This window comes from Phasianus colchicus, chromosome 1, assembly GCF_987193195.1.
Source record: "Phasianus colchicus chromosome 1, bPhaCol1.hap1.1, whole genome shotgun sequence".
NCBI classification, from domain to species: Eukaryota; Metazoa; Chordata; class Aves; order Galliformes; family Phasianidae; genus Phasianus; species Phasianus colchicus.
In genome coordinates, this window is record NC_143436.1 from 147,438,441 (window position 1) to 147,450,763 (window position 12,323).

The 12,323-nt window shown below is 40.2% G+C and overlaps 1 protein-coding gene across 1 annotated transcript in view; it reads left to right on the forward strand.

Annotated features, from left to right (window-relative positions):
* ABCC4 (ATP binding cassette subfamily C member 4 (PEL blood group)) overlaps nucleotides 1–12,323 on the forward strand; it is a 155,426-nt gene that overhangs the window by 124,177 nt on the left and 18,926 nt on the right. The window contains exon 29 of the mRNA XM_031610616.2: nucleotides 8,010–8,115. Within this exon, the coding sequence (XP_031466476.2) occupies nucleotides 8,010–8,115 (106 nt within the window). The remainder of the gene's footprint in view (nucleotides 1–8,009; nucleotides 8,116–12,323) is intronic.

A 12,323-nucleotide genomic window follows, 5' to 3' on the forward strand; every position in this document is an offset into this window, starting at 1 on the left:
TTTCCAGAGATTCTTTATTTTATTTTGTTTTATTTTACTTTGAGATTTTTTTTCTTTTTTGACTATTAGTTTATTTTTGGCTAAGCACTGATAGATTAACTATGATTAATCATAGCTGTGGAAATTTAATACCATCTTACTCATCCTCCCTATTTTGGCATCTAACGTGTGTGTTCTCAAACTTGCACTATCCATTTAATTAATCTTGATTAATGTGTGCTGCAATATATATTACAATAAGGTAAATGTTTGTTTGTATCAACTCTACGCATAACAATACAAATAATAACTTGGAACTTCTACTTTGAATTCAGTTTGCATTACAGTCATTATTACCTTTTTCTTAATGTGTTGTTAAAACTAGAGCAAAGTATTTTTCAGCAGTGCAATCTGATAGGATGCTCATCAGGAAATGCTGATGTGTATTGCTTAACTGAGCAGTTAGGGAGGCATTTTTGGAATGTAAAGAAAACCTCCTTCTCTTGTGATGCACAGCCCCCATACCTGGCATGGTAAGTGCATTGTATCAAGCACCTGGAATGGGAAACTGTGGGGAGCTGCTGCTGGCTGTAGAGATTATACTACTTTTTTTTTTTTCTGGCTCATCATCTTTTTACCTGGACCACTGCTGCAACTGCACTTCCCTCCAATTCAACCTGAAAGCAAATATGAGAAGACAGGATTTGAGGGTGGGAGAAGGAGAGGAATGGGTGAGATGGCATGAAGTAGTGGAATATGACATTCCGTGAGGCTGAGGAACTTTTCCCCATGGTTCTTTGGCCTGGCTAAGCCATTCATTCTTGCTGGCCAGTGAAGCTGAGCAAAAGAATAAAGGGAAGGAATTTGGAGTGCATCTTTCTTCTTTCTGCATCTTATTGCTCCCATAAGTACCCTGCATCTCACAGGTACTGGGTGTTCTGCATACTGCAGGGGTGGCAGTGCTGTTGTAAGAGAGGGGAGGAGTTTGCTATAAAGAAGGTTCCTCTAAGTCAGACTGTTGTATGTAATGAATGACAAGCATTGATTTGATTTTATCTTTTTGGTCCCAAAGCCAGAGTTCTTATCCTTAAGAATGGAATACTTTTATAGCAGTTAAGTGATTTGGAATGGTGATTTGAAATCTGGAGCAGAAGAGCTGAAAAGTCTTTCTGCTGTCACTTTGGTGGTATATTGAAACAAAATCTGTAGTCTTTGAGACTTGACTTATTTTTAACACCAAGTTCAGTGTACTGAGTTTTCTGTGCACTGAATGTACACAGTAGTGTGTGTTAATCTGTGTTTATACTACTTGTAAATGCAGTCCACTGCCCCATTTCCACATCAGTGATTCATTGAGTCTGCTTAAAAACAGTCATTGCACACAGTTCAGTTTGTTAGTCAGCTTAACCTTGTAAAATTTAACTTTTTATTACATCTTATTACTATCTGTACTTGTTTCCCTTTTGGAGAAGTTATCAGCATGTGTGGCCTTCTCTGGGGCCGCTCAGGAATTGTTTAGTGTGAGATATGCTTCCAGGACAATCCCAGGATGACATTAGACTGAAGATAATGACTTATCCAGCATTTCTTTCACCAGCTTGATTGCTTCTCACTCACATTGCGTTTGTACTTGCTCTTCAGATGTCTTTCTTTTTACCCAGTTAGCTAATTCTGGAAATACCGGGTCTTGAGTTGCAATGAAACTTGCTGTTAGACCTTCAACCCACAGTGCCAGTGGGACAATTATAGCACCATTTTTTCATAGAATCATAGAATGGTTTGGGTTGGAAGAGACCTTTATGTTCATTTGGTTCCATCCTCCCTCCCTATAGCAGGGACACCTCCCTCTAGACCCGGTTGCTCAAAGCCCCATCCAGCCTGGCCTTGAATGCTTCCCAGAAGGGACATTCACAACCTTACTGGACAACCTGTTCCAGTGTCTCACCACCCTCACAGTAAACAATTTTTTCCAAATATCTAGTCTAAATGGTTTAAAACCATTTCCTCCCATCCTGTTGCTACATGTCCTTGTAAACAGTCCCTCCCCAGCTTCCTTGTAGGCCTCTTCAGGTACTCCTTCTTAAAAATGGAGGTTATGTTTTCCCTTTTCCAATCAGTGGGAACTTTACTAAACTGCTATGATCTTTCAAATACAATGGATAGCAGCTTGTCAACATCATCTGTCCATTCCCTCAAAACCTGTGGATGTATCTCATTGGGTCCCGTGGACTTTTGCACCTTCAGGTTTGTTAGATGGTCTTGAACCTGGTCTTCACTTACAGCAGGCAGATCTTCCTTCTCCATGCTCTTACCTTTACTTTCTGCAGCCTGGGCAGTTTGGCTAGAGCCTTTGCTGGTGAAGACTGAGGCAAAGAAGTCATTGAGCACTTCAGCCTTCTCTATATCCCTTGTGACCAGGACTCCGCTGTCCTTCCAGAGAGGGCCCACATCTTCCCTGGCCTTCCTTTTATCACTGATATACTGTTGAATTTCTTCTCATTCCCCTTTATGTCTCTGGCTAGATTTAATTCTATCTGGATTTTAGCTTTCCTAACCTTATCCCTGACTGCTTAGACAACTTACTTGTAGTCCTCCCAGGTAACACATTCCTGCTTCCACTCCCTATAGACTTTCTTTTTCTGCTTAAGTAAGTCCAGGCGCTCCCTGTTGATCCACAGAGGCCTCCTGGCATTTTTGCCTGCCTTCCTTTTTCTCCGAATGCACTGTTTCTGGACTTGGAGGAGATGGTCCTTGAATAGCTTTTTTGGGCCTCTCTTCCCTCCAGGGCTTTATCCCACGTCTCCCTGCCAAGCAGTTCCCTGAAGAGTTCAGCTGTCCTGCTGTGCACCCTCTTTGGCACCCTAAGGATCTTGAACTCCACCATTTTGTGCTCACTTCAGCCAAATCTGCTCTTGAGCTTCACATTACTCACCAGAAGTAGTGAAGACAAAGTCCAGCATAGCACCTTTTCTCATGAACTCGTGTACCACTTGGAACAGAAAGTTATCATCAACACATTTCAAGAACTCTCTGATTTCTGGTGCCCCGTTGTGTTGTCCCTCCAAGAAATATTGGGGTGGTTGAAGTCTCCCATTAGGACCATCTTTGGTAAATGTGAAGCTGCTCCTATCTGTTTATGTAGGGTCTCATCCACTCAGTTTCCCTCATTGGGTGGCCTGTAGCAGACTCCCACTATGATGTCTCCTTCCCCTGCCTTCCCTTTAACCCTAACCCATAAGCTCTCTGTCCTCATCTACCTCCACGTGGAGCTCCATGGACTCCAGCTGGTCTTTGATGTAGAGGGCAACACCCTCTCCCCTTCTCCTCTGCCTGTCCTTCCTAAATAGATTATACCCCTCTGTTCCTACATTCCAGTCGTAAGAGTCATCCCACTATGTCTCAGTGATGCCAGTGATGTCAAAGCCCTGTAGGCACACACATGCCTTCAACTCTTCTTGCTTGTTCCCCGTGCTCCATGCATTAGTGTACAGGCATTTGAGTTGGGCTCCCATTGAGGTCGATTTACTAATTGGAGTTTCCATATCCTGCACCTTAGGTGCTGTCTTACTGGCCTCTGATCCAATTCCAGGCCCAGGGCATCCATTGCCATTGTCTGCCTCAAAGTGGGATGGTTTGAGGATACCCTTCCCCAGCAACTCTAGTTTAAAGCTCTCCTGCTTAAATTGGAAAGCTTGTTGCCGGAGATGGTCTTCCCCTTTTGGGGAGTCTCATAGTTCCCATTTTCATATTACTAGATGAAGGTTGAGTTTCTGTCATCCAGCAGCCATGGTTTGCTGTTCAGGTTGCATATTTGGTTTATGATGTGCCACTTAAGAGGATAAATGGAATCCCTTGATAGCTTCTTGGCCACTTTCTCAGTGTGGGTTGACTCCACACAAGGGTCATTTATGTCTTCAAAAAAGGACAGAAATGCTGCTTGCTTTGGCACTTTTCTGGAGGCTTGACTGCTCCAATTGGCATGTAATGTAGACTCTCACGAGGAAGCTCATGAGAATTTGCCCTTGCAGCCCAGAAAGCCAGCCATATCCTGGGCTGCATCAAAAGAAGCATGGTCAGGAGGACAAGGGAGGTGATCCTGCCCCTCTACTCTGCACTGCTGAGATTTCACCTGGGGTACTGTATCTAGGTGTGGAGACCTCGGTACAGAAGAGATGTGGACCTGTTGGAGCGCGTTCAGAGGAGCACCACAAAAATAATCCAGGGTGGAACGCCACTCCTCTGAGGACAGGTTTAGAGAGCTGGAGAAGAAAAGGTTCTGGGGAGACCTGAGAGCAGCCTTTCACTGTCTGAAGGGGGGCTATACGAAAGGAGGGAGACACATTCTTTATCAGGATGTGTAATGATTGGACAATGGTTTCAAACAAAAAGAGGGGATATTTAGATTGGGTATAAGGAAAATGTTTTTTACAGTTTTGCCCAGAGAGGTAGTGGAAACTCCCTCCCTGGAGATGTTCAAGTCAGGCTGGATGGGGCTCTGAGCAACCTGATCTAGCCGTTGATGTCCTTTTTTATTGCAGGGGAGCTGGACTACATGACCCTTAGGGGTTCCTTCCAACTCAAAAGATTCTGTAATCTTAAACTGTAAGCTGCTGTGAGGCCTCCTCTCATCCTGTTCCTCTTTTCTAGTCTGAACAAACCAAATGAATTCAGTTGTTTCTTGTATGTCTTGTCCTCTAGACCCTTCACTTTCTTTATAGCTCTCCTTTGGACAGTCTCTAATAGCTTTACGTCCTTATATTGAGGCACCCAAAACTGCACACGGTGCTCAGGGAGGGGCCGCACAGAGCAGAGTAGGACAATCCCTTCCCTCTTCCTGCTGGCAGTGCTGGACCTGATGCACCCCTGGGTACTGTGGCCAGTTTTGGCTTCAGGGAGACACTGCCAATTCAGATTCAGATTCAAGTTGGCATTAACCATAACGCTCAGATGCTGTTCTGCAGGGCTACTCTCCAGCCTCTCAAGAATGATAATTGTTTTCTTAATGGATATGCAGTAAGGGATGATGCTATAAGGAATGCATGTAATAGTGGAATGTATAATAAATGAATGCAGAGAACAGGGGCGTTCAAGGATTTTGCATTCTACTGAGATAAGAGTAGGAATAATCTGAGAGTTGAAAATCATTTTGAGCTCTCTTAAAAGTTATTTTTTGAAATCTCTGAGCAAGCTGCAGTTTTCTGTGCTCCTTACTTGCTCTACAGGAATCCTCACCTTGAGATTGACTATAATGAAAGAAAAAGACTTTCTTTACATTATTTCAGGTAGTATTGAAGCTTTTGTTTCCATTTTGCTATTCATTGTAGGCTATTTTTAACCATTGCCTCTTCCCCATTTAGTGTTATCATGTGTGGCCCTGGTTTTCTCTGTTGAAGTACATAGTGGTCAGATCATTGAGGCATTACTGAGAAAACAGAAAAAAAAAATGTGTGCATTAGCAATGGAGTGGTAACACTGTTACTGCTGTGATCTGATAGAAGTACATGGTAGTAGTGTGTTAAGCAACTTGCTTTTTTAAGGAGGTTGCTATTACGTCTTGTCCTGTCACTGGACACCCTTGAAATGAGCCTGGTTCCATCTTCATTGCACTGTTGCTTCAGGTCTTTATAGAAATTGATAAGATCCCCCCCTCAAGCCTCCTCTTCTCCATGCTGAACAATCTTATCTCTCTTGGCCTTTCCTCATAGGAGAAGTGCTCCAGTTGTTTAATCATCTTTGTAGTCCTTTGTTGGATTCTTTCCATTATGCTTGTATATGCTTATACTGGGGACCCCATAACTGAACACATTACTCCAGGGATGGCTTCACTAATGCTGATTAGAGAAGAAGGATTTTCCTATGTCTTTCCTGATTCTTCTTTTGGGAAACAGTAGCAGGAGGATCAAACTGCCAAGGATCTCAGACCTCTCATTTCCTTAATGAGTGTTCTTACTGCTACTAAACTGTTAGCAGTAAATGTAGTAGATGGTCAGGGAAGAACTGTGTCATGCTCCAAACCAGTCCAGTGGTCCAGGTTGCTATAACAATTATGGCAAAACTGAGTTCTTGTCTAAAAGTGCTCTGTCTTGTCGTGATAGAGCATAAGTGTTCCTGTGTCCATAAGAGGATGACAGTAAGCATGCATGGGAACTCTTACTTAACTGTTAATAATCCTCCTTCTCTCTGTCATCATCTGTTCTGTCATCAGCAGTGATCTGTCTTCCTTTGTCATGCTGACCGCTTAAACAGTTTGTAACACAAGTTGTGTTCAGTCCATAAGACCACAAAATCATACCGTGAACAATGGAAACAATGGTTACTCCATTCCTCACGTCGTCCTACACTTCCAAAGTTATCTGTTTCTCCTTCTTGTTGTTAGTGCTTCCTGCCATGGTGGAAACAGAACAGTTCTTTTTTGCTTGTGAGACAATACTAAATATTTGTCGTGTCCAGACAGATTCAATGTACTAGCATCTAGAAAATAATAATTTGTCAGAGGAAGGTGTGTTCTGTATGAGTCTCTGTGGTATTGTATTTGATTTCCAAGTTACTTAGAACAGTTTGAAGAATTAAGGCTTTGCAAGCAACCAGTTGAAGTTAACATGGCCCCTGAATATATTTGTTTATCTTGACATCTTCTGTGCTCTATGTGGAGCATTTATTATTGTCTAATCATTGCATAGAAGTACAGTATTCTGTTTTAATAGGAATCCTGAAAATGAGACCTGTGCCTTCATATGCCTGAATTCTAGGCTGTGACATCCCTGGTCTCACTAACACCGATACATTTTGAGGTGTTTATGTCTTCCTTTGATCTTGGATGATAATTCTAATTTCTGTACCTGTGTTCCCACACTGCCTTTTTCTCCACTGTTGCCACTCATCATCTTTTTGAAGGCTGATGCACAATATATGCATATTCACATGACCTGGCTTTATGCCCAGGAACTGCAGCTTCTGGTGCATTGTGGGCTGTCAGGTGCCTGTAGAGGGCATTCATCTCCTGATGGCTGCCTAATTCAGGTGCTCTTATTCAGATTCCAGCCATGCCTTTCCTCTTTTCATTGACTTTAAGGAGGGTTACATAGATTTCCAAGTAAGTCTAACTGCAGTGCTTTAAGTTAGGTGATACCGTTGCTTCTTCAGCATTGTCTCTTGAATACTATCCAGTTTTATCATTATTACAGGCCTTTTGCATTAATATTTGATTATGCAACTAAAGAACATTTTGGTGTCTCTTGTATATTTCAGTATATTTCGTTTTCAGGGTTCTCAACTTAACTTGTGAAGTTCTCAACATTCACACTGTATTTCAGTGTCTGTGCTCTGGCTTTGTTTTCATTCTTTAAAAGTTATGTGTTTTTACCTGATACCTTTCTTTAGGAGACTAATTCATGTAGTGGACTGAGACTCTTAGCTTGAAAGCTTTTATGTGTTCCAGCTCAGGAATTTCACGATTCCATCCCTTTCCTTGGATTTTGTATCAATCAACACTTGATTTATAAAGCATGTCATTCTGTACTCAAGTCCTTGAGCTACTGCGGTTGTTCTTTGCTTACCAACCAGCTCTGTAATTTAACCCACTTTTGCAGTTGAAATGAAGAATCTTAGTTATAGATTGTCATCTGTTCATTTATTTACAATGAAGGATATTTATTTTCACTAACTTTTGTTCACAGCTTGCACAAACCAAGCCTTAAATTATAGTGACTTTTTTTTTAGTGTAGAAAGCTGTAGGAATACCTCTGCTAAAGGGAATGTCCCATCTTCTGTAATCACAGCTTGGAAGCCTAGACTCCTGAAATGAAACTTACTGCTCTACTTCCAAGGAGAAATTCTTTTCTCCTCAACCACTAGCAGATAGCTTTTGGGGTATGTTTCATGGTATGCCTCCAGGAAGAAGCACTATAATGACTTCATAAGCACATTTCCTGCTATACAGTCATGTTTGATGAAGTTGTAAAAGCTGTCTGCCATTAAGTGATCCCTGCAAACATCTTACTTTTGTCTGCACTGCTCTTGCTGTGTTTCAGAACAGATGAGTTCATTCAGAAGACAATCCGTGAAAAGTTTGCTCAGTGCACAGTTCTGACCATTGCACACCGCTTGAACACCATTATCGACAGTGACAGAATTATGGTAAGAGTTAACAGCTTAAATTATTATTTTTTTTTTTCCTGCAAATTGATAATTTTGTTTACTCGTATTACTTTTGATTGAGAAATGGTCAGAAGTTTAAGTTGTAACTTAAGAGTTATCCTAGTTATCCTAGGAGGGGTGACAGGCAACTCATGAAACTGTAGTAGTAACGACCTGAAAAGACTGCTTACGTTTTTTCACTCTATGGTTTCCAACCTGCCAGGCACAAACCCATTGCAGGTGAGGTGCAACAGCAAACTTAAGCAAATGATCTCTGTCGGTACTAGTGAAGACACACCCAAGTGCTCTGGACAGAGTCAGCTGGATTCGGTCAAGTTTATTAATTCAGTCTCGGTGGGCTGAGGGAGGCAGTGCAATATTTAGTGGTGTGGAATGTATGAGAAGGAAGTGGTAGAGGTTCTGGAGCAGGAGATGTTGGTGGTAACAAGGCAGCAACTGCCCTGGAGCAAAGGTGTTGGTTGGAGAACTGGAGCTAGATTGGTGAGGAACTGAACATGGCCAGCTTTACAAAGCAAGGTTCAAACAGAAAAGATGGAGTATTACCAATCCAGCAGCCTCTGCCATCTTTGTTCCCAAAGGAACAGTGGTGTATTCTGCTAATGAGAAGCACCACATGGTGCCTGCCCTTTGATGCCTTGCACATACGCAAAATGAAAAATATATACTTGCTGATTATTTTCATAAAGGCAGTGGTCTTCCCTCAGCTCTCAGGAGCTCAGTCTGGTTTGTGTCCTTGAAATGATGTTCTATCTGCACTTTTGCAATTTTCTTTAGTAGCTGCAGGAGCCCATTGCAAACATTTTCTTCACAGTCAGTTACAGACGTAACTTAGTAGTGGGCAGAGCGTGTTTGTGAGTGGAATTCAGATTTAAATGTGCGTCAAACAGAAATTACCCATATCCTCTCAGTGGTAACTTAAAAAAAATATTTATGATATATTTTTTTTATATTAAAATGAAGTTTGTTAATTCTTTCAGTATTGTTTTGTGTGGTTGTTTTTTTTTTTTTTTAACTGGATGCCCAGAGCATTTTAAAACCTGTGATTGAGGTACAATGGTAGCCCAAAGTATGCAAAATGAAACAATTGGACCTTCTTAGGTGAGTGATGTTCTAAGGAATAGAGTACAGCAGATTGTGCACTGAGTGATTATAGTTTACTTATGAAGAGAGAAACCAGCAGAACTGCCATAATAAGTCATGTAATTGCAAGCATTTAAGGTATAATAAATAAATATTTTCCTCACTGGTGAATACCTCCCCACAAGTCTAATGGATATGTTGGTGTTCTCTACAAGTAAAGTGAACAAAAGACTTGTGAGGAAACAACTGTGACCTAATTAATAGCTTTATGTGTTTGTTAGCTGTCCAAAGGGATTTCTGTGGGTTTTGGTTCATTAATTACCATTAACATGTTATGCACAGAATGTTCTTTCCATGAAGATGTTTTCTTAGTTTTACCTTTAATATCATGCAGTTAAAATGAAAACTGGATGCTTTTATTTCCTATTCTGCTGAGAGCATTTGATTAAAATTGGAAGTTACTCCTCAGATTGTTCAGTATAATTGCCAACAGTGTAACTAATTTATGTTTAGATCCTCTATCTTATTTTTGACCTTCCTTTGTTTCAGTTCAGCCACAATCAAGATCTTACCTTCCTAAAAGTCCACTTTTACATTATTTAGTACAGTGTTTTTGGAATGACTTTAGCCTCTTTAGAGTACATTAAGGAAAAGATTTGCAAGGTCTTCTTTAGGGTCCGCAATCATTCGTGACTCCAATCTTTTTCATCTTTTTACATTACTTTATTTGATCCTTTGTATTACTGTAATTCTGGGAGGAAGTAAAGGTGAGAAGTATTAGAAAATGGAGGAAACTGGCACGTTGACTCAGTAACAAGCCTGTTTTCTTGACATCCTTATTCAGAGTTACTGATTCTGCTTCCAAACAAATTGTAAACTTTATATTGTTTTAGGAGTGATCAGAGTTACAGCAGGTGTGCTTTTGTTATATTTTTTAATTACTTTGTTTACTCAGGCATGTAAATCCTACTGGGAATATAACGCAATTTTGGAAGAGTAAGAAAAGTCTGTGTGTTAAAAATATAAGGAACAGGATAATCATGGAAAGCAAACTATTAATGAGTAGCATTAACAATAAAAACAGCTTTCATGGAAAAGTAATGTTTTATTTAAATATTAAGAAAATTGAGAAAAGTCAGCTAAAGAGAGCTTTCTGTGAATTTTAAAATTTGGTGTCTCAAAATTTTAATGTGTTTTAGTAACTTACAGATTTAACTTTGTGCAAATTCTTTACAAGTATAAAAGTGCGCAGCTGAAGTGCATTGTTATTCCAGTATTAGGTATTATTAAAATTTCTGTTTTCTTTCTTGTTTAACTGAGATGTATAGATGAAATAATGCATTCATTTATATGTCATCCCAATCTCTGTTGTCTGTCCTGGTAAGTTTGGTAGAAAATGAATGAAGAAGAACAAAGATGGAACCTCATAGTTGGAATATTATCAATTGTCTTTTGACAAGCAATGAGTAAACTTATTTTTCAAATAAACGTTGAGCAAACCCGTTCAGCTTTCTTGACTTAATCATAACAGTCCAAACCCATTCCTGAACAAATATACATAACTTGAGCTCTATCCCTATTGAATCATTTAGTTTGGAAGGAACCAGGGGAAGTCTCCAGTCCTATTACAGGTCACATTGTTCAGGGCTTTATCCTGTTGCTTTGAAAACATCAGAAGATAGAGATTCTGTACATCTATGGGCATTCCTGTCACTGTGTTTAATTATCTGCCAATAAATCTATATTTTTCCATATATCCGCTTAAAGCCTCACCTCAGTACGTGGCAAAAGTTCCTTGTTTTCCCACAGTATATCTCACTAAAGAGCGTGGCTCTTGTCTTCTGGCTAACTTTACTGTAGGTACGAAACTACTCCTGTTGAGTCTCTTAAAGCCGTCTGTTCTCCTCAATGAACAAACTCTGCTCTGTCAACCTGTCCTCTCACGGGGCTGATGCTCCAGTGCCCTTATTACCCTGCTGACTGCATTTCAGACTTGAAACTCTACCCTCGTCTTTATTGTTCTGCGTAAAAGACGAAGGGAGCAGCATTGGCAAAACTGTTGCTGGTACTGATCACCAGGGGTTAGCCCATTACAGTTTTGGGTCTTTACATCTGTCTGTGTTGTTTGTCATCAAGTTCACGCTGAACTATTCTTTTAGCTTGTCTGCATATAGATCCCCTCGATTGCTGTCCTTGTCTTAAGCGCATTGACTGAGTCTTCAGTTTGACGTTGTCCACGTGCTTTTGATCTAATTCCATTTAATTGCTAGTTAAACCAGAATTTTCCAAAAAGATGACGTCCATCATTAGAGTTAATCCAAACATTAAAAAGAAAAAAGAAATGAAAAAATGAAAAAAAAAAAAAAAAAAGGAACAAAATAATTCTGAGAAAGTCATGAGAAAAAGTCAAGTTGGATGAGTATGGAAATAGGAACTGAACGTGAACTGTTGCATGTTTGCTCACACCCATTGTAATAACCGGTTCTATTTTAAAAGAGAAGAAAGCCTACTGGAAGAGGAAAAAAAGGAAGAACAGAATACGTTTTTATACAACTGTAGACAAATCTGGCCTCAGGAGTTGTTTTAATTCTCGTTTGTTCTATTCCCAAAACCATACCTCTGGTTTCATAATTCAGGTCACGCCTTAAGAGTATTTCCATTATATCCATCTTACTGATAAATACATTTTATCAGAACTTCAAACGCATAAAATCGTTGAGGGAAGAGCTGCATTGTGTAATGTGATACTCTCTAACCCAATCACCTCAGTGAGTAATCCTGCATTGCACTTGCATAGGACTTTTCATCTGGAAATTGTAACGCTCTTTACAAACATTAATTAATTAAACTTCAAACACCTGGGTGAGATAGGGAAGTATCCATACAATCTTTGGAACCAAAGTTGGAAAGACTTGTTAAGTCAGGCCATCAAATAATACTACCATAAAATTATAATCCAGTGGTTTTCAAACTTTTTTTCCCCCCCTGTGCTGTTCAAGAGTACTATAGGATATTTTCTCACTCATGTTTCCCTCATTAGTTTAAGAACCCAAGTTGAAGCCCCTCCCACCAGATGCCTACAAATACTCATTTTAGCCGTTTGATGT